The 20,503-nt window shown below is 53.1% G+C and overlaps 1 protein-coding gene across 3 annotated transcripts in view; it reads left to right on the top strand.

The window, feature by feature from the left end:
• Positions 1–20,503, top strand: part of ACSS2 (acyl-CoA synthetase short chain family member 2) — a 33,276-nt gene that overhangs the window by 10,872 nt on the left and 1,901 nt on the right. For 2 of the 3 annotated variants that reach the window (XM_080403780.1, XM_080403782.1), the window contains 16 exons: positions 7,303–7,394; positions 7,933–8,036; positions 8,332–8,404; positions 9,211–9,286; positions 10,641–10,755; positions 12,328–12,366; positions 14,225–14,362; positions 14,608–14,778; positions 15,653–15,786; positions 16,352–16,484; positions 16,923–16,979; positions 17,286–17,366; positions 17,818–17,926; positions 18,069–18,137; positions 19,336–19,512; positions 20,306–20,380. In XM_080403780.1, the coding sequence (XP_080259906.1) occupies positions 7,303–7,394; positions 7,933–8,036; positions 8,332–8,404; positions 9,211–9,286; positions 10,641–10,755; positions 12,328–12,366; positions 14,225–14,362; positions 14,608–14,778; positions 15,653–15,786; positions 16,352–16,484; positions 16,923–16,979; positions 17,286–17,366; positions 17,818–17,926; positions 18,069–18,137; positions 19,336–19,512; positions 20,306–20,380 (1,643 nt within the window). The remainder of the gene's footprint in view (positions 1–7,302; positions 7,395–7,932; positions 8,037–8,331; positions 8,405–9,210; positions 9,287–10,640; positions 10,756–12,327; positions 12,367–14,224; positions 14,363–14,607; positions 14,779–15,652; positions 15,787–16,351; positions 16,485–16,922; positions 16,980–17,285; positions 17,367–17,817; positions 17,927–18,068; positions 18,138–19,335; positions 19,513–20,305; positions 20,381–20,503) is intronic. The other variant, XM_080403781.1, reaches the window with a different exon arrangement.

The following is a 20,503-nucleotide window of genomic DNA, read 5'->3' as shown; positions in this document are numbered from 1 at the left end:
GGGCCTACCTGTGTGATGGGGGCACTGGAGGGGAAGAGCATAGGGTGGTTTTAATGCAGGTCTGAGAGTTAACTGTATGGTTTTAGAAGGTGATGCGGTTAAATTGATAAGGTTTGTCTTTTCCCTGAGATTTCTGTTGCTAGGTTTACTCAACAGTGTTCTCTTGGCGCTGCCAAGTATTTCTGAATATATTGGGAAAATCTTTTCACCAGCCTCTCCCAGGCTATGCTCCATCGTTACACAATTTCTTCTTTCTTGATCCTTGTCATGATGCAATGGGATTAGAACATGACTGCAGGGATGGTAGAGGCTGAGCAGCTTTTTCTGGTAAACCTTTTACTTGAAAAAACCCTTAGCCTTCCCAGAACTCTTGGGTATTTGCTGCCATGCATTACTGGGGTGGGAGATAGGCGATGTTAAGCATGGGCAGGGCTGGGCACGCTGTCAGGTTGTTAAGAAATGTTCTTGTGAAGGTTTTTTGCAAACCCGTTTCAGGCCCCCCTGGCTCCCTGCTGGAGTCAGCGGTGCAGACCCTGCTGGAGAGAGACCCTTCTGCTTTGGGCACCCTGCCTAGGAGCTCTTTCATATCGAACAATCCATGCAAATACAAGCATTTTTTTCCAATGAAACAGGGTCTTTTTCTGATTGTCTTGCACAGCTGGTCTCTCCAAACTTAACGTTCCAACATAATCTGTTTTCTCAAGGACGGATTTTAGGGGGCTGTCTCTACTTGATTGCCGTTCCGGTGTCAGACGGGATAAGCAAGGCTGGGGGTGCAGGGAGAAATTGTACTTTTTCCACTTTTGACGGTGGTTGTTCCCAAACTACCGAGGTATCTCCAGGCAGGCCCTTCTCCAGGCAGCAGGTTTCCTGGCTCCCCCGAGACCAGCCGGGGCCAAACGGCAGCAGGCGGTCTGTGAGCAGCTGATAGCCGCGGTAGCAGAGCACGCAGCCCGTGCGTGCTGGCGCAGGCGTTGGAAGGGCCCGGGGCTCCCGCTGCCCACGCGGCGTGCATGTGAGCCCGTGCCCCAGGTGGCAGGAGCTCAGCCTGGCCAAGCTCTGCCTGGCATTTCAGCTGCTCTAATTTTGGGATGTGGGGCGGATCGAGAAGCTGTGAGCCGTGACCTTGCACGTGAGGAGGTGCCACTGTGCAGGAGCCTTCGGTAAAGTTCCTTCCTTCCCCTCGTTCTGTGCCCTGGGGACAGGCTGCTGGTGGAGCAGGAGCTGGAGAACTCGCTGTCTCCATCCCGCGCTTCTCATGCACCAGCTTGATCGCACGCTTAGGAGGGATTTGGGGCTCTGAGTGTGTTTTAGTTAGATGGCACCAGAGATGGTTTAGGGCGGACATTCCCACAGTCCCCATCTCTGCTCTACTGGAGGCTTTTTGCCATTCCTCACTGTGCAAATTCTTCCTCTAACATTGCATTGTCTGGGAAAGGGTCCTTTCCCTCTTCTGACACCTTTTGCAAACTGGGAATCTTAAGGTTTTCTTAAGGTTGCTTGCCAGTAGCTAAAATGCAGAGCGTTTTCCTGCATTAAGCAAAACTGCTCTGTGGGCTGCTGTTGCCTCTTTGCTGGCTGGGGGCTTTGAGGTGGTTTGCTTTGCTCTGAAAACTTGCCTTCCAGATGTCCCGCTCCCCAGCTGTGCCTGGTAACTTTGGGTTAATGCTTTTATTTGAGGGGGTGCAGTCACAGTAACTTTGAGAAGAAACTTAAATGATCTTCAGCCCCTTTGGTCATCAGTGGGAGCATTTAGAGGGAGGGGTCAGGCGGGCCTGGGCTTTGTGCCCTGGCTTGCTTTGGTCTGTGATTTTTCTGTTTCTCTTTGCGGATCTGCAGATGGTCTGGCAGATCTGGAGAACTTGTAACACTTTGCTTGCTTGACTTCATTTAATCATTTTCTCCTGTACACCAGCGTCTTGGTGTTATAACCCTTGTAAACCACAATCATAATTGGCAATTACCTTAAAAAACATAATTCCCACTGATGCAACCAGTGCTTCCTGCTGCTCCATAAAAATGCTGAGGCAGTGTTGCACAGGCAAGCTGTATTCATCCATTACTCAAACAGGTTATGCAAATAATTTTTATGTGGAAATCTGGTGAAAGAGAGAAACCAAACAGTGTTGCTGATCGGTTTCCAGGCCAGCTTTGCTTGGTCCGTTTGGGCACTCTGGGAAGTGTGCATCCCCTTGGCCACCAAGCTGTGCAGGCTAAGAAGCTGCTGCCTCTCCCTCCTGCTTGCTGAGAGTGGCTCAGCCGGCTTGGCTGGGCAGTGGAAGGCTCGCCTGGTTATGTCATGAGTGGGTGAAGCAGACCAGTGCTTTGATAAGTCCTGCGGTCAGCCCTGGTGCTTGGCAGAGCACAATAACTTCTTAACCTGCTTTGGTGCAAATATCCAGGAGTGCATCTGGCCACAGCTTCCCTCTCCCACGCTGCTGCTCTGCATCCCCAACTGTTCCATTGGGTCAGTGCTTGAGTTAACATAGCTCTAAAGAAATGCTTGCCTGCTCCTACAAACCACTTTCCTTACGGCACAATGAATGTACAACACTAAATCTTTTGCTAGCCTACATAGTCGCTTTTAACAGGGTAGCTTAACCTTGATTTAGCTACAGGAGCGTGAGGTGAAACAGGTTTGGCTCTGCACCTCCAAGGTCAAACTCCCAGCTGAGCAGGCAGACAGCCCACGAACCTCCCGTAAGCGTGGTGGTGCTGTGCTATGGAGGTGACGTGTTCAGGTGTCCCCACCTGAAGTTTCCTTCCTCTCCTGCCCAGGGTGCCTTCTCCATGTGACCATTTCTTGCTGAGGTGCTGGTGGGGCCACCGAAGGCATGTCCCATGGGACTTGTGTGCATCACAGCGCCTGTTCAGAAGTGGGGAGCCCTTTATTTTAACTGCTGACAGATACACGCTCTGCAGATCCTGTGCTTCCTTTGATACGCTGACAGGGATCTGTTTGTGCAGAGCTGGGTACTACTGTCCTACACACTGCCGTGGTGATGGTCCCTGATGCCCTTGGGTTATCTGGTCCTGCCCACGAATGGCTGCAGGCAGCTCAAAACTATCACCTTTGCATGAAAGCTGACTTTTTCAACAAAGCACTGATTTTTAGGGCAAAGCCTGCCTCGGAAGGTCCCCAGTTATACATCCCTGTGTTTAAAGGGCTTGCATTTACTTAATTGTTGGGTGGTTCAGCTGAGACCATATGGCCAAAAAATGCTTTTCTTCAGCTGAGTGTGCACACAACATGCAGTATGTAGAACATGGCCTTCTCAAGTGCTAAAAAACTCAAATATATTCCTGCTGTGACCCAGATGATACTGGAAGATTTTGGATTACTAGTTGCTAAATGCAGGACTCTGAGGAAGGTGAGAAAAACATCCAGCTCAAACTGTGTTTCGCCATGTATTTCAACTAATGATGTGTCTGGGAAGTTTGGGGAGCTGAAGATTGTTTTGGGGTTTTTTTTCCCTTTCAGAGGAAGGCTTTGCTGCTAGATCAAAGATTGCATGCTAGCAATTGCAGGAGTACTGCTGCCAACTATTTTTGTCGCCAGTTCCTAAAAAGGGATCTGTCTGGGGGATGTTGGATTCTGCGGGGCTTGGGCTGCATGCTGTAGGTATAGAGGTGAGCACTGCGGTAATGTTTTCAGAAGTGTGAGTTATTTTATTTCTTTTTCGATTTAATTTGGACAAGGCAGTCTGTGTGAGAGGCTCAGGATTGACAGCATTTGCTTCTGTCTGATGGGTGCTGAAGGGAAGATGCTGCTTGCAGAACTTTGATGCCAGGAATTTACAGGCTTGCTTTTGACGCACGGATTACTTGGTAGCATGCAAGTGGGCATTCCTTTAGATGCCCTGTCTAAAATACATAATTCTCTGGGCTTTTGTGCCAGGGAAGAGGACAGAGCACTCTGAGTGCTGCTGTAGCTCGCTGAGTGTAGCTGTGGGCACTCCAAACTGTTTTTAGACGCAGGGAGACTGAAGCAATTGCCTGCTCTTGAGAGACTGCTCAGAGGCCTTTGCTGGAGATGCATGAAAGGAGGCGGCTTTTCTTGTGGAAATGTGGGTACAACTTATCTCCCATTAAGCACAAGATCTTCTTAAAATCCGAAGCCTGAGGTTTCCCCTGCTGGTGCTAGTGGAGCTCTTTTGCAGTCATGCGAAGGAATGGAAACTACTTTGAAAGCCCTCTGACAATCCTTGTGAAAGTTTTAACTTCTCTTTGACTTCGCTCTGACTTTTCTCCTGCAGAGCCCTCTGGGCGCTGGCTTTGAGGACAAGCCTGGGTGCATCCCCTGGCCTGAGTTTCCCTCCTGGAGCCTAGCGAGGAGGAGGAGGACCTCATGTATTTGAGATGTGCTTCTCATGTGCAGGGAAAGCAGGGATGTCAAAGTGATGCCTTGCACGCAGGTGGCTCAGGACAGGTCTGTGTCCCTCCCAGGTACCGTTTGCGGGAGGCAGCATGGATCTGCCCAGAGCGGGTATGCAGGGCTGCTCGCCCGAGAAGCTGCCATCTCCTCACAGCTGCCCAGCAAGTGCAGGATGCTCGGTGCAGCTTTTTACATATGTTCTGTCTGCATCCCACCATCAGCCCATCTTGTGGCAGCAGTGGCCACCCCAGCCCAAAGCAAATCAGCACCTCCGGAAATCTGTTTGCAGGGCAGGGCCAGGCTCTGCTGGGAGTCTGTCAAGGAGATACATTACAAATGCAGCCGGTGAAGGCTCAAGGCAGGGAGCCAAGTCTTTCTGGGGCGCAGGATTGCAGGGCTTCTGTCAGAGGACTCCCAAGTTTTGCATGCAAAGCAGAGCCTTCCTCTCCCTCCTGAGGTAGGTGTTGCATCACCAAGTTGATGGGCACACCTGATTTCCCTGGCACGGGGGACCAGTGCTTTCTGCTGTGTCCTTGGCTAAGTCTGCCACCAGCCAAAACAGCACTTCACCTGCGGTGCCCAGCTGAGCCCCCAAATAGCACCCAGGGCCGCGGGCTGCCTACCTGCCTTACATGGGAAGCCTTCCAGATGGGACAGCCTGTGCTAGTCTTTCCTCCTAATGTGTTTCTCTCTTAGTAAAGGTTGTAATTAGATCCTACGCTGCAGCAGAGCACTGTCCCTCCTCCCTGCCCGGTTTTACCCTGGGCTGGGGGCTGGGTTGCACAGGGCCTGCCCACAGTGCCCAGCAGACCCCAGTGCGGAGATCTTTAGGCGCAGGGGGTTAGTGGGGCTGGGGTGTTCCAGCTTGCTTTTGGAAGCATTATAATTGCCTTTAAGAGGTATCTCCTAGCAAGGCTCATCACTGAGGGGCAGGCCTGCACATGCAGTGGTACTGCACGTCTGGACCCAAGCAGGTTTGCACAGCACTAGCCTTGATGTTGTTGTGCCTGCAGCATAGATGCGCTGAGGGAAACCTCTGCGTGGTGAGGCAGGGCTCCCAGCACACAGCCGGATGCAACAGAAGAAGATGCTCTTCCTCTAAGCCAGATCAGTTACAGCACTGAAATCAGTTACAGCTCCTCAGTCCAGCACTGAAATCGGCTCTTGGATCTTTGACCCTGAAGTAATAACATCAACAAGGAAACTCTCTGATTTCCTGGTTTCTCTTTACTAGGTGAGAGCCCTGCTGTTAGGGCCCTAGCCCAAGTCTCACATGTTATTTAGCTCAAAGTGTGATGCTCTTGGTAATGATGGGGAAAGGAGGGGAAACTGCTTGGATGCCAGAGCTGAGCTGCCTGCCCTGAACACTGGTTTTCATTCCCACACTTTTTCTTAGTATTCTTGTTTCTCTCCTCCTTGCACTTAAAAGGGACCAAACTTGCATAAAGGATCAAGCAGGGAATCCCCTTGCAGGAGCCACTGGTAGGAAGATAACACTGCCCTGTGCAAGTTAGTTTAGTGCAGGTATCAATGCACCCTGTTGCTGCAGACCACCATGGAAGCCAGGAGTATAACTGGGTATTGAGAGGGACAAGTCAAATTTGTAAGCAGCAGATCCATGAGTAGCTTTCGAATGGGGTAATCCAAGAGTAACCCCCAGTTCTGAAAGCCCTGTCCTGCATGGGGCAGGAGGTGCAGAGCTGGTGTCAGCAGGGCTTTCCCGACTCTTACGCTGTTTCCACCAGGACCATGCCTGCCACTGGAGCACTGGTCACTGTTGTGCTGACACAGAATGATATGAGAAATGAGGGTGTGTGTTTATGCATTTCTGTGTCACAAGAGCACTCCCGCTGTTTGTGTTGCCAGGGGAAGGAGGAGCAGGGGTTAGTTTTAGCAGAATTCAGTACATATTTTTTGTATGCTCTGGACTGCTTGGATGTTAAAGAAGTGAGGTTTCTGTTCCCAAGTTAGACGGAGCCTGGCTGCAGTCCTAAGGGAGGACACAGCGTGGAGGTGCTTCCTGGCTTCTCCCCAGCACCAGGGTTGTTTTTCATTTGGCTGCACATACTCAAGGGGACACTTTTCCACGGGGACTATCAACTGAGAGTGATACCCTATTCTTTTATGGATCATTACTGGTTTTGTACTGGTTGCCTCAGGGAGAGAATAAATTCAAATTCTTTGTTAATCTCCCATTCTGTTGGGAGTGCCACCTTATTTTGCATAGCTGAAGACTTGTGTCACATTAAAATTACCTGCTGCTTTCCTCGGTAGCAAACCATTTCTCTGGGGATGCGACATTCCCGTTCCATCTCTGGGTGCAGCTCTTGGCTCTTCTTCCCATCGGTGTGTCTAATGGGATGTCCCACTGAACTGGCACCTGGGCTGCAGCAGCCCAGAGTTGGTTCATGGAGGGCCACAGAGACAATAACGCAGAGCAGGCATGACATAGCACAAATACATTGGTATGTGTGACCTTGGAAAATAAGGCAGCCCTGACACCCCGTCGCAGTCCATCAGATGGCAGGTATTTAAGGGCTGTGTGCTGCTGCACAATAACGTTGGCCAATGTGTCATGCAGATATATCTGCATGTGAGCAAGGGTGCCATGCCGTAAATCCTGGCTTGCTCTTGGGCTTGTGCTCTCTTAGCGTTGGTTCCGTTGGACCTTCCTTGCCTCTCTGAAAGTACCATGTATTTCCACTGCATGCATTCAATTGATTTCAGATATACTGATCTACACAGGGAATGGGGACTTTGGACTTAATTTTCCTACTATTGGAGAACTTTAGCCCAGGATTGGATTTCTGGGGTTTGGTTACTCTGCTTGGAAGGGCAGATGAGGTCATACACGTTGTCCAAAGCAGTAAGTGCAGCGCTTGCCTTGTAATGCTTGTACAATAACAAATATTACCTTGCTTTTCCAGGGAAGGGAATGAACCTGGGGATTCCGCGAAAATAACATACAGCGAGTTGCTGCACAAAGTCTGTCAGTTCGCCAATGTCCTACGCAGCCAAGGTACGCAGCTGAAGCAAGAGGAACTTTGGATACTGGGAATGCATCAGACCGGGGTTTTGGAGATTGGGCTCATTCTTTGTCTGGTTGTCAGTCTGTTGATTAATTCTGTGCAAAATACTTCACCTCTCTCTCTGCCTCCACATTTGTAAAGCAGAGTGGATGCAGATTTGCTCTGCAATGCACCTTTGGAGATTCATCTCTGGCTCTGTCTGTGAAAACTAATCAATGCTGGCCAAGTCAGTTGTACAAGGAAGAAATCTGTGCTCAAAACTTCCTGCTCAGGGATTTTCCAATGAGCAGTGGGCACCAGTTATATTTCTGCCTCCTTCAAGGGCTGCGTCCAATGAGAACATGGAGTGTTCATTGCAGTCATCTTATCTTACCAGAGCTGTAGGGCTTGAAAGGCAAAACCCAAGACTGGTTCAGCCCTAGTTCCATCTGAAGCTTTATGGTGTACATATAGATGCTGATTTAAATCATTAGTTTCTTTCTGTATCCTGTCCTTTTGCCATGTGATGTGTTCGTTTTCTCTCCACAGGTGTGAAAAAAGGCGACAGAGTTTCCATCTACATGCCAATGATCTTGGAGCTGGTTGTAGCCATGCTGGCCTGCGCCAGGATTGGAGCTCTGCACTCCATTGTGGTAGGAACAAGCCCTTTGTGTTGCTCTTGGTGCTGAGCTCTTTGCAGAGAGCAGCTCTTCTTTCTGGGAGAGGAGTTTGAAAGATGGGTGCTGACCATGAGATGGATGGAAACTCAATGAAGGTGCTGCTGTTGCCTAGCCCTTTTCTGCATTAAGTGTAGAATGAAGCTCCTTTAGCTGTCTCCATCAGTGCCTGGTGGTATCGTTTACCACGGGTGAACCACACAGCTGCTGTTGGTTTTTTTGAGTTGTATTTTTTGTGTTCTTGCTGACTTGGTTGTGTGATCTCTGTCAGTTTGCAGGTTTCTCAGCAGACTCTCTTTGCGAGCGAATTCTTGACTGCGGTTGTTCTCTCCTCATCACAGCAGGTAAAACATGCATCTGTGCCCCTGAGCCATTACTGTAGCCTGTCTGAAAGGCCCTTATTTTAAAAGCCAGATGCACTTGGAAATGGAAGAGGAAGGGGCAGTGCTTTAGCTGAGCTGCCGCAAGGCGGATGCACCGCTTGTAGCGGTGCTGGAGTACTATTTTCCACTTCAAATGTACAGTGAAGCATCTAAGCAGCCCGCCCACTTTGTCCTGTAAAGCATGATGTCACCAGCTGCTAATAAGATGTTTCCAAACGCTTCTCTTCCATTTTCCTCTTCAAAATCAGCCAGATGTTTGCAAGATGTATCGTTTATGAGGCAGTCCTAATATGAGAATTCCCTCCCTTCCCAATTTTAAGGACATTTCTGCTGCAACTCTCAGCCTTGTAAAGCAAGAAAGTGGTAGTGTTTGCATGCACGCCCGCTGCATTTCTCCAACTGTTTTTGCAATAGTGCAAAAAATAATGTTTTTATTAATAGGTCCGTGGCATGGAAAAAACCCACTAAACTGCGGTCTGTGTTCTGGCCACGTTGGATTATTTTGCACAGAATATACCCAAGGGACTTGTTGGGGTCAATTTGGAACCTCTCCCAGGGAAGGAATTTCACCATTTCTCTTGGTATCTGTTTCTCTAGGCTAAAAGGGTGTATTAGGAAACCTTTCCCATCAGCTGCCTGACTGCTTTCCCTCATTTGCAGTATGTGAGCTCTGCTCTGCCCTCCTGAAACAACTGCTTGTTGCTTCCAGCTGTCCCAGGCTGCCCTGGCCGTGAAGCCCCTCTAATGTTTTCCTTACCATTTTGCAGATGCCTTTTATCGAGGGGACAAGCTGGTCAACTTGAAGCAGATTGCAGATGAAGCCCTTCAGAAATGTAAAGACAAGTAAGTCTGGATTCCTTTGTAAGAAAGGCATCGCTACCGGAATCTGCTCCTGCACACCTGGCTATGGAATCTTCATAGGTGGGCAGGCTCTGCAGCAGACACGAGCTGCACGGCGTTCCTGAACCTCTCAGAAGTAATATGTGCTTTGACTCCTCATCTTAAAAACATTTTCTTTTAACTTTCCTCTTGTTTGTTCTGACCTGAAGGCCCACATATTGGATGGGGGAGGATTTGCTGGAGAGAGATTGATCCACCATCATAGTGGCCCATGGCAGATCTCCCAGTTCTGCAACAGCTCCTGGAGTGGGAGGGAATAATGCACCACCATACCAGTTATGAAACACTTGGACACAGTGCTGTGAGGCACATCAAGATGAGGCTTTAATCTTGTTCCAAAGCCACTAATTCGACAATAATGAAATAAATCAGAAATTATTCAAGTTTGGGAAATGGCTGTGTAAACAGGAATGGGCACTCCAGTTGACATGCACCAACGAGTGCACTGGATCAGGGCCTCACTGTGCACGAATATATGGTGAAGCTGCTTTATTTTTTAAAAAATGGAAGGGGAAATAATCATGGTGAAATGGCTTTGCCAAGCTTACAGACAGAGTCTGTGTAGCTTGTGTGAGACTGAATGTGGTCTTATAAATTTGATCAAACATGAAAATTTAGGGCAGGTAGTGTGCGTGTTAGAAATTCAAACTTTATAAAAGCATGTCAAACTCTAAAACTTGAAAACATAAGTGTATAGGGCTGTAAAAATAGGTACCTGGGAGGACAGAAGTGATCTTGGAAGTTGGGAATGAGCTGTTGGAGACAGTGTGTTGGTACCCTGACAGGGCTGACGGGAGATGAGATCGTTGTGTTTGCATTATGGGTAGGCTGTGTTAGCCCTCATGAGGGGACAAATGCCCACTCTTTTCCTTGATGTATAGTCTGGCTTTGGAAGCTTTTCCTCCTTCTGAATCAGACAGTTGGTCATGCCTAAGGATGGGAGCAGCCACCTAATATCTCCTGGGTGCTGTGCAAGGTCTTGTTCATGGTCACAAGTGGGCAAGTTTGGGATTTGTAAGGAATCTGCCCAGTCACTGCCCAATCCCCCTTTCCTCCATAAGAATCCTACCTGATAAATCCCCAGGAAGCTGTGCACAGACCTTTCCTGCGCTCCAAGCTCTGTTCCTGTGGCTGTGCGCCTTGACAATTCATGGTGTGCCTGGAGGTTGCGTGGCACCGTACGCTGTAGCTCAACAAGGGCAGCTCGGGGCCCCTGCTCTGCCTGCAGTGCTGCCTGTGAAGGGCGGGCTTAGCCTGTGCCCGAGCAGCCTGTTCTGACAGCTCCTGCCTTTTACAGGGGCTCCCCTTTGAAAAAGTGCATCGTGGTGAAGCACTTGGGGAGGGAAGAGGTAGCAGTGGACGGGACATGCAGCAAATCTCCCCCTCTCAAAAGGCTGTGCCAGGATGTACAGGTATGCTCCTGTGGGGGTGAGAGGGGGGATTTTATGGCTATGGGCCTGAACCCAGCAAATCGATCGGTGCAAAACCACTGCAGTGCTTCCCTGGATGCTCCTGTTCCTGTTTTCTCCCCTTCTTGCTGTTGTTGCATTGCGAGTGGTCTGAAAAATGGTTCCTTTTCCTTTACCAAGATCCTCTCCCTGCTGCTTCCTTTAACACCATCACTAGCTGCCAGCCCGCAGGACCCCTGCGAACACAGCGGGTGCATCTTCCAAAGCCACTAGGACAAGGACAAGATGCCTGTTTTCCTCTGTACAGTGAAGACTTTCCCTTCCTAATCCTGTAACTCTCTCTGCTTTTTGCAAAGACCGATGCCGTCCTGCACCGTAGCTGTGACAGTGGAAGCAAGAGGAAAAACAGGCGATTTGTGCTCATGGTGTGGGTTCAACGCAGCCCCCCGACATGACAACAATCATATGCTGAGAATAGTGCAGCCTCTGTGTAGCTGGCAGAGTAACTGCGTCAGCTGCTGGGGCTGGGGTTTTCCCTTGCAACTGAAACCAGATGAAAGGATGTGGGCCAGAGGCATGTGGCGAGGTGGGGGTGGAAGGAGGGGAAGGTGTCGTGGAGCCGTGGCTGCCTGCTGAGCTCCTGAGGCTGGTGTGCAGTCTTGCTGCACCCGGCTGCTACCCGCTGTCTTCATCTGCTTAAAAGGCAGGTTGCTTTGAACTACCAAACGGCTCCGTGTCTTACAGTGGTGTCTTCGGTCCCTGTGTGTTTGGTGATTATTTGCATTGGGTTATCCCCAGGCTGCTGCTTGCTCAGAAATGGGTTGTATTTGGGGAGCACATGTGAGCTTTGGGCTCTGTTTTCAGAAGGATGGTCTGTGTGCATCCCTGGAACAAGAGGTCCCAGCAGATTCTGTATCTTTGAGCTAATTTTCTTTGTTCAGCTGTGTTAATCTTATTGGGGTGTTGCTCGATGTTTGCCAGTCTGGCTGTGTTACACTGGCCTCCTCTGCCCCCTCTCTTGCGAGGGCAGGGTAGCTGCAAAGGGCTGGGAATACCGGAGCAGACTGGCCTTCCTGCACAAGGTTTCCCTGGCTGGTTGGTTGCAGAGAAGCCTGTCCCTGCACTGGGTGCTGTGGGTGAGGTGACGTTACCATGCAGAATGTCCCGGGAGGAGGCTGGAGGGTGTCCCTTACCCTGTGGGTTTTGCTGCTGTACTTGCTCAGACGCTTTGTTAAAGATTGCTTTCCCCGGCGAGCACACTCTTACCATGCCGTCGGCTTGTGTGACACTCTCAGACGGTCCGTGGGCTGTGCGCCAGCTCTGCGCTTCTGTACCCAGCTGGCTGCGTGCAGGGGTGGCCTCTGCGACCCACTGCACAGGTGGTGGGTACCCAGGGAAGGTTCTGGAAACAGGCAGAGGGCATCTCCTGGCCTGGCCCGGGATCCAAGTGCCCTCCAGCCTGCCAGGATGGTTTCCCAGCATCCAGGCCTGTGGGCTTCCAGCTCCCTGCCTGCAAAGCCCGGTGTGGATCCTCTGCTTCTCAACTTTCACACCCTCTTTGTGGATTTTTAACAGGAAAAAAAGACTGAGAGCTCACAGAGACTCCATCCCAAGGTATTTACACACAGCGCTGCCTTCCTCCTCGTGGCATCTCCCTTCCGCTCCCCCTTCCTAACCGCTCTGACTCTGCACAGCCACACGTGCCTTCCTAACCAGGTTACCAGCAGTTGCATGTTAGTGGTAGCTACCACTCGCCGCTTGGCCAGAGCTGCCCACGGTTTCAGGGCGAATGCAGTGCCACCAACTGTGCTGCCAGAAGCAAATCTGCATCCATAGAAGCCCCTGAGCACACATCAGCGTGCTGACGGGAAATGCAGAACCCCAGGATGCGCTGTCAGCGTTCGGATGACGGTTCATCTCTGCCTTTTTTAAAAGCAGCTGTCGCAATGCACTTCCCTTTGCGGTGACGCTGGCAGGGATCACCCGCAGCTTCCCGGCTGCAGTGGTGTGCCATGGGCAGCAGACCTGGAGCTCTGGAGCTACAATGTGGACTCTGCCTGCCCCATCCAAGGAGCTGGGGCCTGAGGACCCCACGAGCAGGCACGCAGAGGCCTGGCCTCAGGGGCTGTGTGCCATGCCGTGGGGCTGACCTCCTCCATGGACAGTGGGAGTTGGGGGCTAAGGTGGAGGGATCCTTGAAGGAGGGATGCTAGAAAGCCACTGTTGGATGGGCTGGTGTGAGCCTACCTTGGGCTTGTTTGACCTGGTGCTTTGCTGGGGGCTTGCTGGTGGGACAGACCTGTGGAAACTGCTTCCCCAGGTAAAGCCAGGAGCCCTGGGGATCTGTGAGGGCTTTCCAGGTGGGCTCGGTTACACCAGGCTGTCCAGCAGCTAGTGTCCCCTGCACCACGTGTGCAGGAGCTGTGTGCTGGGCCGTGGGGTCCCGGTGCCTCCAAATGGCACGTGAACATCTTTAGGCTGCAGAGAGTCACCGTGTGACCTCGTGGCTGCTCTCTGTGCCTGCGTGCAGCCCAGCTGAGGGGCTGTGGGGACTCTGTGCAGGCTGTGCCTGTGCAATGGGCTCTAGCTCTGTGAGAAGTGCCCAGGCTGGGAGCTGCAAGGCTCTGGGTCAGCGTGCTGGCCCTCACAGATGTGGACATCCGTGCTGAGGCTGGGGAGTGTTGCCCACGTGGCCACCCCAAGCTCCTTCGAGGAAAGGTGAACTCAGGTGAGTTAGGTCTTGCAGTGATCTGTGCCAGCTGGCACAGCACAACTCTTGGGGTGACTTCTGCCCACCAGCCACAAGCACTGGTGGCTCTGTTACAGCTCTGGCATCCTCGAGTAGCTCCTTCGGGTGGCCAGTGCTGGGTGCTTCCACGTCGGAGCAGCAGGGTAATTTCCTTAAAATCAGGTTAACAGATTTGTTTTGGTTTCTTTTTTTTGGGGGTGGGGGGTGTCTGAGGCCGAGCAGTGTGAGCCCAGCAAACGTGTTCCTGTTTGTCTCGGGCCATGCTGCTGTAGGGGTCCCCGCAAGGCGTGCGGGACAGGTGGGTGTGCGGCTGTGCTGGGTGAGGCTCGCTGCTTGGCTGTTCCGGGGCAGCCCGGGGCAGCCCTGTGGGCGGGAGAAGCCTGTTTGCTGGGAGAGCACGGAGCAGCTGCTGCCGTGGACCCTCTCCTGGCTGCTGCTGCTGAGAGATTTATTGGCGATACCGGTGGTTTGGGCAATCTGCTTCAGGTCTTGCAGCCAGACGGTGTTTAAAGGTTTTCCTCGTGGCTGTGGGCTGAGAAAAGGAGCTTCTAGAGTGGGGGCTGCAGCTGTGGTGCATGGTTTGCAGCAGGCAGCTCTGGGGCAGAAGCTGTGCTGTGATCATCTGCCTCGATGGTCTGTGAGGGGGGTGAGGTTAGGGCTCACCCCTCGTCCCCCCCACTTCTCTTATTTTGGGCAAGCCTGTTTCTAATCTGTTTTTTCCAGACTCCCTGGAACCCAGCCACGGACGTGTGGTGGCACGAGCTGATGAGCGGTGCCAGCACAGAGTGTGAGCCTGAGTGGTGCGACGCGGAGGACGAACTCTTCATCCTCTACACGAGTGGCTCAACTGGGAAACCCAAGGTATGCTTCCTAGCCCACCGCCCACGGGGCCGGGCTGAACCGCAGTAATGCCTCACTGTGGGCACTGCTGAGGGTCCTGCTGGGAGGCCCCACTAAGAGGAGGATCCACAGAGCCCTTGGGAAAGGGGCTGTGCTGGTCACTGCTGCTGTTTGAGCTCAGTGGGCTGGTGATGCTCAGCTTGGCCCGGGAGGGTGAGGGCCTTGGTGGGCGCTTGCGCTGACAGTTGCTTGCCTTCTCCTCCTAGGGTGTGCTGCATACAGTGGGTGGATACATGCTTTTTGCTGCCACCTCATTTAAATATGTGTTTGATTACCAACCGGAGGATGTCTACTGGTGCACAGCTGACATCGGGTGGATAACGGGCCATTCCTACCTCACTTACGGACCCTTGGCAAACGGCGCAACTAGTGTGTTGGTAAGTGCTGGGTGGCAGCTGGGTGCTTTTACCCCAAGAATGTGGAGGACACGGTGCTGAGCTGCATCCCTGCATTGCTCTGTGACGAATGTGCTTCTCGCTTGCATGCAGTGTGCCGCGCTCTGTGAGAAAGGGTGAGGGTCCCCAGGGAGGGCATGGGTGTCTGCTCGGTGGCAGATGGGGGAGCTACTTGATATGTGACTTTTGGGTGTTTAGTTTTTCAAGTGCTCCCCTGTTTCTTTCCCTTAGAAGTACAAGCCTTGTGCACCAGGGGAGCCAGGGCTGCTGCAGGGTAATGCGGAAGCCGGATCAGGAGCAGGGAGTGATGTTTTCACTGCTGATGCCAGTTTGACAACCTGGATTTAACTCCTGCGTCTGTATTTCTCTTGACAGTGTACAGCTGTAACTTACATACAGATCAGGGAGCCAGAGGCCTGTGCCCAAGACTCCCTGGGGAATTGCAAGCAGGAAAATCGGTGTCACGTTGGGGGAGTCCTTCTGGGGGTTCTTGGTGCTTCGGGTTGTGGTTCTGTCGCTGTGTTTGGACCTCTTGCCTTTTGCTGTGTGGGCAGGGTCAGTTGTGCTGGTGGGACTGTCGCTGTGGTAGCTGCCCAAATGCCGGTGCTGCTAGGGTGTTTCAGGGGACATCTGCTAGAATGCCTGGGATGGGGTGATTCCAGATTTCTCCCAAAAAAACACTAAAAGGGGTCCCTGGGCTGGGCTGGTTTCACTGTCTGGTGCCCTGGCATTTGTACAAGGACACGCTAGGGTCCGTCTGCTGTTCCCTGTTGCTGCCGGCTCCTCCTGCACGGGAGGGTGCTGCAGGTCAGTAGCAGTAAGGAGCGGCTGTCTCACTGCCCTGTCTCCTGCTCAGTTTGAAGGTGTCCCCACCTACCCGGACATCGGGCGAATGTGGAGCATCGTTGACAAGTACAAGGTGACTAAATTCTACACAGCCCCCACAGCCATCCGGCTGCTGATGAAGCACGGGGAGGAGCCTGTCAAAAAGTGAGTGGCAGCCCCCAGTGGCGTGGGGATCCCCGGCTCCGGCACAGCCAGAGGCTCCCAGTGGGGGACAGGGGCCCCAGCTTTCCCTCTGAGCAGCAGCTTCCCCAGCGTATTTTCTGAACAGACCAGGATCTTGTGCCTTCTACACAGCAATATGCAGGCTGTGTCTCTGCGCTCCCAGCGCTAACTTCATGGTGGCACTTCTGAGCTGGTGGTCCTCTTCCATCATAAGCTGCAGCTAAGCTCAGAGGTGGCAGGTCCTCCCTGCTCCTGACCAAAGCTCCCAGAGGTGTGCTGGGCAGAGTGCTCATCCGTGTGCTGCTGCTTGGCCCAAGGAGGGGAAGGAGCAGAGCCAAGTGGGAGTGTGGGGCAGGAGACACCAAAATTACAGAGGTCTTCGTTCTTCCCCCATGGAAGAGGGCCCAGAAGGGTCTGAACCATGCCTGGAAGCCCCAAGTACACTTTGGGTAGCCCAGGAGTTCCTGTAGGCTCTGCTGTGCAGCAGGCTCACCGCTGCTGCTCTCCAGGGCCTGCTGAGCCCCTGCCAGCCCCCTCCTCTCCACAGGCACAGCAGGAAGTCTCTGAAGGTGCTGGGGAGCGTCGGCGAGCCCATCAACCCTGAAGCTTGGCTGTGGTACTACCGCGTGGTGGGAGAAGAGAGGTGCCCCATTGTGGACACGTTCTGGCAGACGGAGACAGTGAGTTCTCACCTGGGTGGCCCTGGGACCTCTTTCCCTTGTGCTCCCCACAGGGTGTCGTTGCAGGTTTGCCCTAGTGCTTCTTTGTTCTATGTGGACTAGTTCTTTTGCTTGCCCAGGAGAGTCCGGTGTGGCCTGCAAGTGTTGGTTCCCCTTCTCTTTCTTTCCTGGACCTCAAGCAGGCTCCAAGGGGAGACCTTCCTCTCCAAAGGGTCCCTGCCAAGGTCTGCTCTGGACCCTGCTCCCCTCCCCTTTCTGTCCCTCAGCATCCCCAAAGCTTTGTGCCCAAACCCAGGCTCCCTGTCCCCTGCCGTATCCTTCCTGGGGCCCTGTCTCTGCAGCTGCCCCGAGCAGCCTGTGTGTGACCAGAGCCAGTGCAGACATCTGTGGCGTGGGCTGGCATGGCCCACACTGACTCGTGTTTGTCTCTCTTTGCAGGGTGGCCACATGCTGACACCCCTCCCTGCCGCCACCCCTTTGAAGCCGGGCTCTGCTGTGAGTACTTCTGCCCTCCTGGGGCAGGGAGGGCTCCCCGGGGAGCAAGGCACTGCAGCAGCAGCTGGCACTGTCTGTGCCATAGCCTGGTGCTTACCAGCCTGCCAGGGTGATAGTGGGATGGTGGTGTGTCTGGGGGGTGGCCACCACCCAAAATCCCAGGCCTGGCCTGGTGCAGCTGTGCTCACAGGCCCACGTGCCACAGCCTCTCCAAAGCTGCCCTTGCTCTGCATCCCACTCCTGGTTCGGGGGTTTTAATGTGTGGGCTCACCTCCCTGTCTCCTTGCTCTCTGCTCCCCATGGCAGACGTTCCCCTTCTTCGGTGTGGTCCCTGCTATCTTGAACGAGTCGGGGGAAGAGCTGGAAGGAGAAGCAGAAGGCTACCTGGTAAAGAAGGGCTGATCTTCCCTCTCCTCCCCTTGTCCATTCCCCGTGAGCTCCAGGACCTTCCTGGGAGCATGTGCACATCTCTGCTTACTCTGGGTCCACCCAAGGGACCCCCGTGGGTGCTAGGAACTCCCTCCGCTGCTGTAACTTGCTGGGGGCTTTATGCCATAAACAAACCGTTCAGCTGATGGTTAAATGCACTTGCACGCATGGGCAAGGCGGGAGGACGGGAACAACTCCTCAGCCAAGCTCCTTCCCCCGTGCCAAGCCTGGCGAGACTTCCCCAGAAGATCAGCACTGGGCAGCAAGTGTTTGAGTGTCATCACTCCTGGCTCTGCCTCCAGAGTCTCCGTCACCGCCTGCGGAGGCTGCATGCGTCTGTCGCCATGGTGCAAAGCCCAGGTTGTTGGGTTTGCTCTCACTGACTCAGGTCTGCGTTTTTCACCGTCAGGTATTTAAGCAGCCCTGGCCAGGAATGATGCGCACACTGTACGGAAACCACCAGCAATTTGAAACCACATACTTCAAGAAGTTCCCTGGGTACTATGTGACAGGCGATGGTAAGGTTGTCCAGAGGTGTGTGGCTGCAGGGGCCTGGGGATGGCAATTCAAATTTTGCCATGTCCTGGCCTCAGAATCCCTTATCAGTTGCTCTGAGTGCTGGCACTGCTTCCTCACGCTGTCATTTCTGGCTATTTTTAGGCTGCAGGAGAGATAAAGATGGTTATTACTGGATCACAGGGCGAATTGATGACATGTTGAATGTTTCTGGTAAGAACGAGTTTTGTCTTCAGTGGGGACCAATACGCTTTCTGACACTAGTTAAGAGACATCTTTATGTCTTTATGGGGGACACTTTTGCATCCGTTTCTGACACTAATTAAAAAGCTACCTTGCTGTATGGGGGATGGCTCTGCATCTGTGACTCTGCCCAGCAACCTGTCCTCAACATGGATTTAATTGCTGGGTCAGGTTTATTTCAGAGACAGATGAGTCTGTGACTTGGTGACATCACTTTCTCGGGAGACAGCACACTGAAGGGAAGGAACCTTCTCTGACCTCCTGGAGGAGGTCCTTAACCAGCCATGTTGCCTTCGTGCTGAAGGATTTAGGGCCACAAGGAATCACAGAGGCTGGGCAGGACCGCATGGTCCGTAATCCAACCTGCTGCTCAGTGTAGGGCTAACGAAGCTCAGAGCTACAGAGGAGGAGATTCTCCCGCCTCTCTTGACTGAGTCTTTGAGATCCAGCTGCTGCTCAGCCCATCACTTTACATATATACCGCACGTAATAGCTCCCTCGCTCCCTTCCTCGAGGCTGTGGTAGCCTGCAGGTACTTACCGCTGCCTGTGAGGTGCTGTGGCTACTTGTCCCTGGATCAAACTAGATCCTTTCATCTGACCAGCAGTGCTTGATCGTTCTGGGAGTTGACCACCTTCCTGTGGTTTTCTGCAACAGCAGTCCCAGGGCGGAATGTCAGAGTGCAGGTACAGGAGGGAGTTGTGCCCCTGCCCCGCGATGGGGAGCGTAGTTCCATCTCCCCAGTGATGAGCTGGAGCAGTGCCTGGCGGGGCTGGGTCCTGGGCTCTGCAGGTGCAGCGTCTTCCTCCTCTGACCGTCCAGCTGGCCATGTGGGCAGGTCTCCTTTCACCAAACCCACCCCCTCCTCAGCCCAGGCTGTGCACAGTCCATCATCTGTTACAGGAAAGCAGGTAAAGGTGGGAGGGAGAACAGCTGGGGGAGATGGCCTCGCCCTGCAGGTAAGCAATACCTGGCAGCCTTCGGGGCAGCCTGGCCCCTGCCCTGTTGGAGTTTCTCTCTCCAGCTGCTGTCTTTTCTCAAGCAAATGAAGTTGATGCTCTCAGACCTATAGTTTAGGGCCTTTTACACCTGCAGGCTTCTTCCTCCCAGCTGCAGGACCCCGGCCTGGTGCTGGGGTCTGTAACACACTGCCTTTCCTTGCTTCCAGGCCACTTGCTGAGCACTGCAGAGGTGGAGTCAGCCTTGCTTGAGCACACTGCCATCTCGGAGGCTGCGGTGGTCAGCCACCCGCACCCCCTGAAAGGCGAGTGCCTCTACTGCTTTGTGACCCTGAGAGATGGCCACGAGTTCACCAAGAACCTGACAGATGAGCTAAAAAAACAAGGTAGCAGCAGGCGGCGTTGGGGAGGTTATGCAGCAGGGAGAGGGCAGTGCTGGGCAGGTGATGGAGGGGTTAAGGACTTGGGTACTTGAACGAGGGTGCCCGTAGTCTGGGCAATGCGGTGTGGACAACTGCAACAAGGTGCCCCCTCTGACTAGAGAGCACGGCTGGTGAAGGCTAAAATTAGTTCTCCTGGCCTTTGGCTGCTCATGTGATGCCAGCTCTACCTCCTGGGAGCTGGCAAGCTGCGTGAAGGACTGCGGTACCTGGCAGGCTTCCATTGGCAGCAGCGTGGGCACGGCTGCCACAGCTCTCCCTGGCAGGTTCTGACTCACTGTGAGGATCATTTGGTTGCTCTGGGGGTCAGTGCTGTGGGTGTTTGTGCTCTGGTCTCAAGGGAGCTCTTTAACTGCCACAGCAGCCTGCCGCATTTAATATGTGAAACAGACCCTTGGCCGTTCCTTCTCTGTAGGAACCCAACAGCAAATCAGTCCTTGCTCTACCAAAATGGTAGTAGTGGTTGGTGTAGCCATTTTAGAGGTCTCCTGGAGATGGAGAGAATGAAGAAACGAGTGCCCTTGCCTTTGGGAAGATGTGCTTATTAGCCCTGTTGTCATTGCAGGCCTTGCTGCCCGCTCCCACAGCCCCGAGGCTGGGGTGCAGCACCCCCAAGCGCTGCCCTACCACGTTCCCCAGGAGCTGGGCTCTGCACGTCTTCACTTGGTCATCCTGCCTGAAAAGGGGGTGTGTTCTGTCTCCTAGTACCTACAATGAAAATACTTCTTTTTTTCTTTAGTCAGAGAAAAAATTGGACCGATTGCAACACCTGATTACATCCAGTATGCGCCTAGCCTGCCCAAAACCCGCTCAGGTAAGGGCCCAGTGACAGCGCTGGGAGGACTGAGTAGCTCCTGCCAGTGGGAGGAAATCAGCCCTAAACCGCTTGTCCAGGGCCACTCAAATTCAGGGGGGAGCAACCTCAGGGCAAGCAGGG

The sequence above is a fragment of the Falco punctatus genome (genome assembly GCF_963210335.1).
Source record: "Falco punctatus genome assembly, chromosome: 10".
In the NCBI taxonomy this organism is placed as follows: Eukaryota; Metazoa; Chordata; class Aves; order Falconiformes; family Falconidae; genus Falco; species Falco punctatus.
This window is presented reverse-complemented; position numbering and strand designations above follow the sequence as displayed.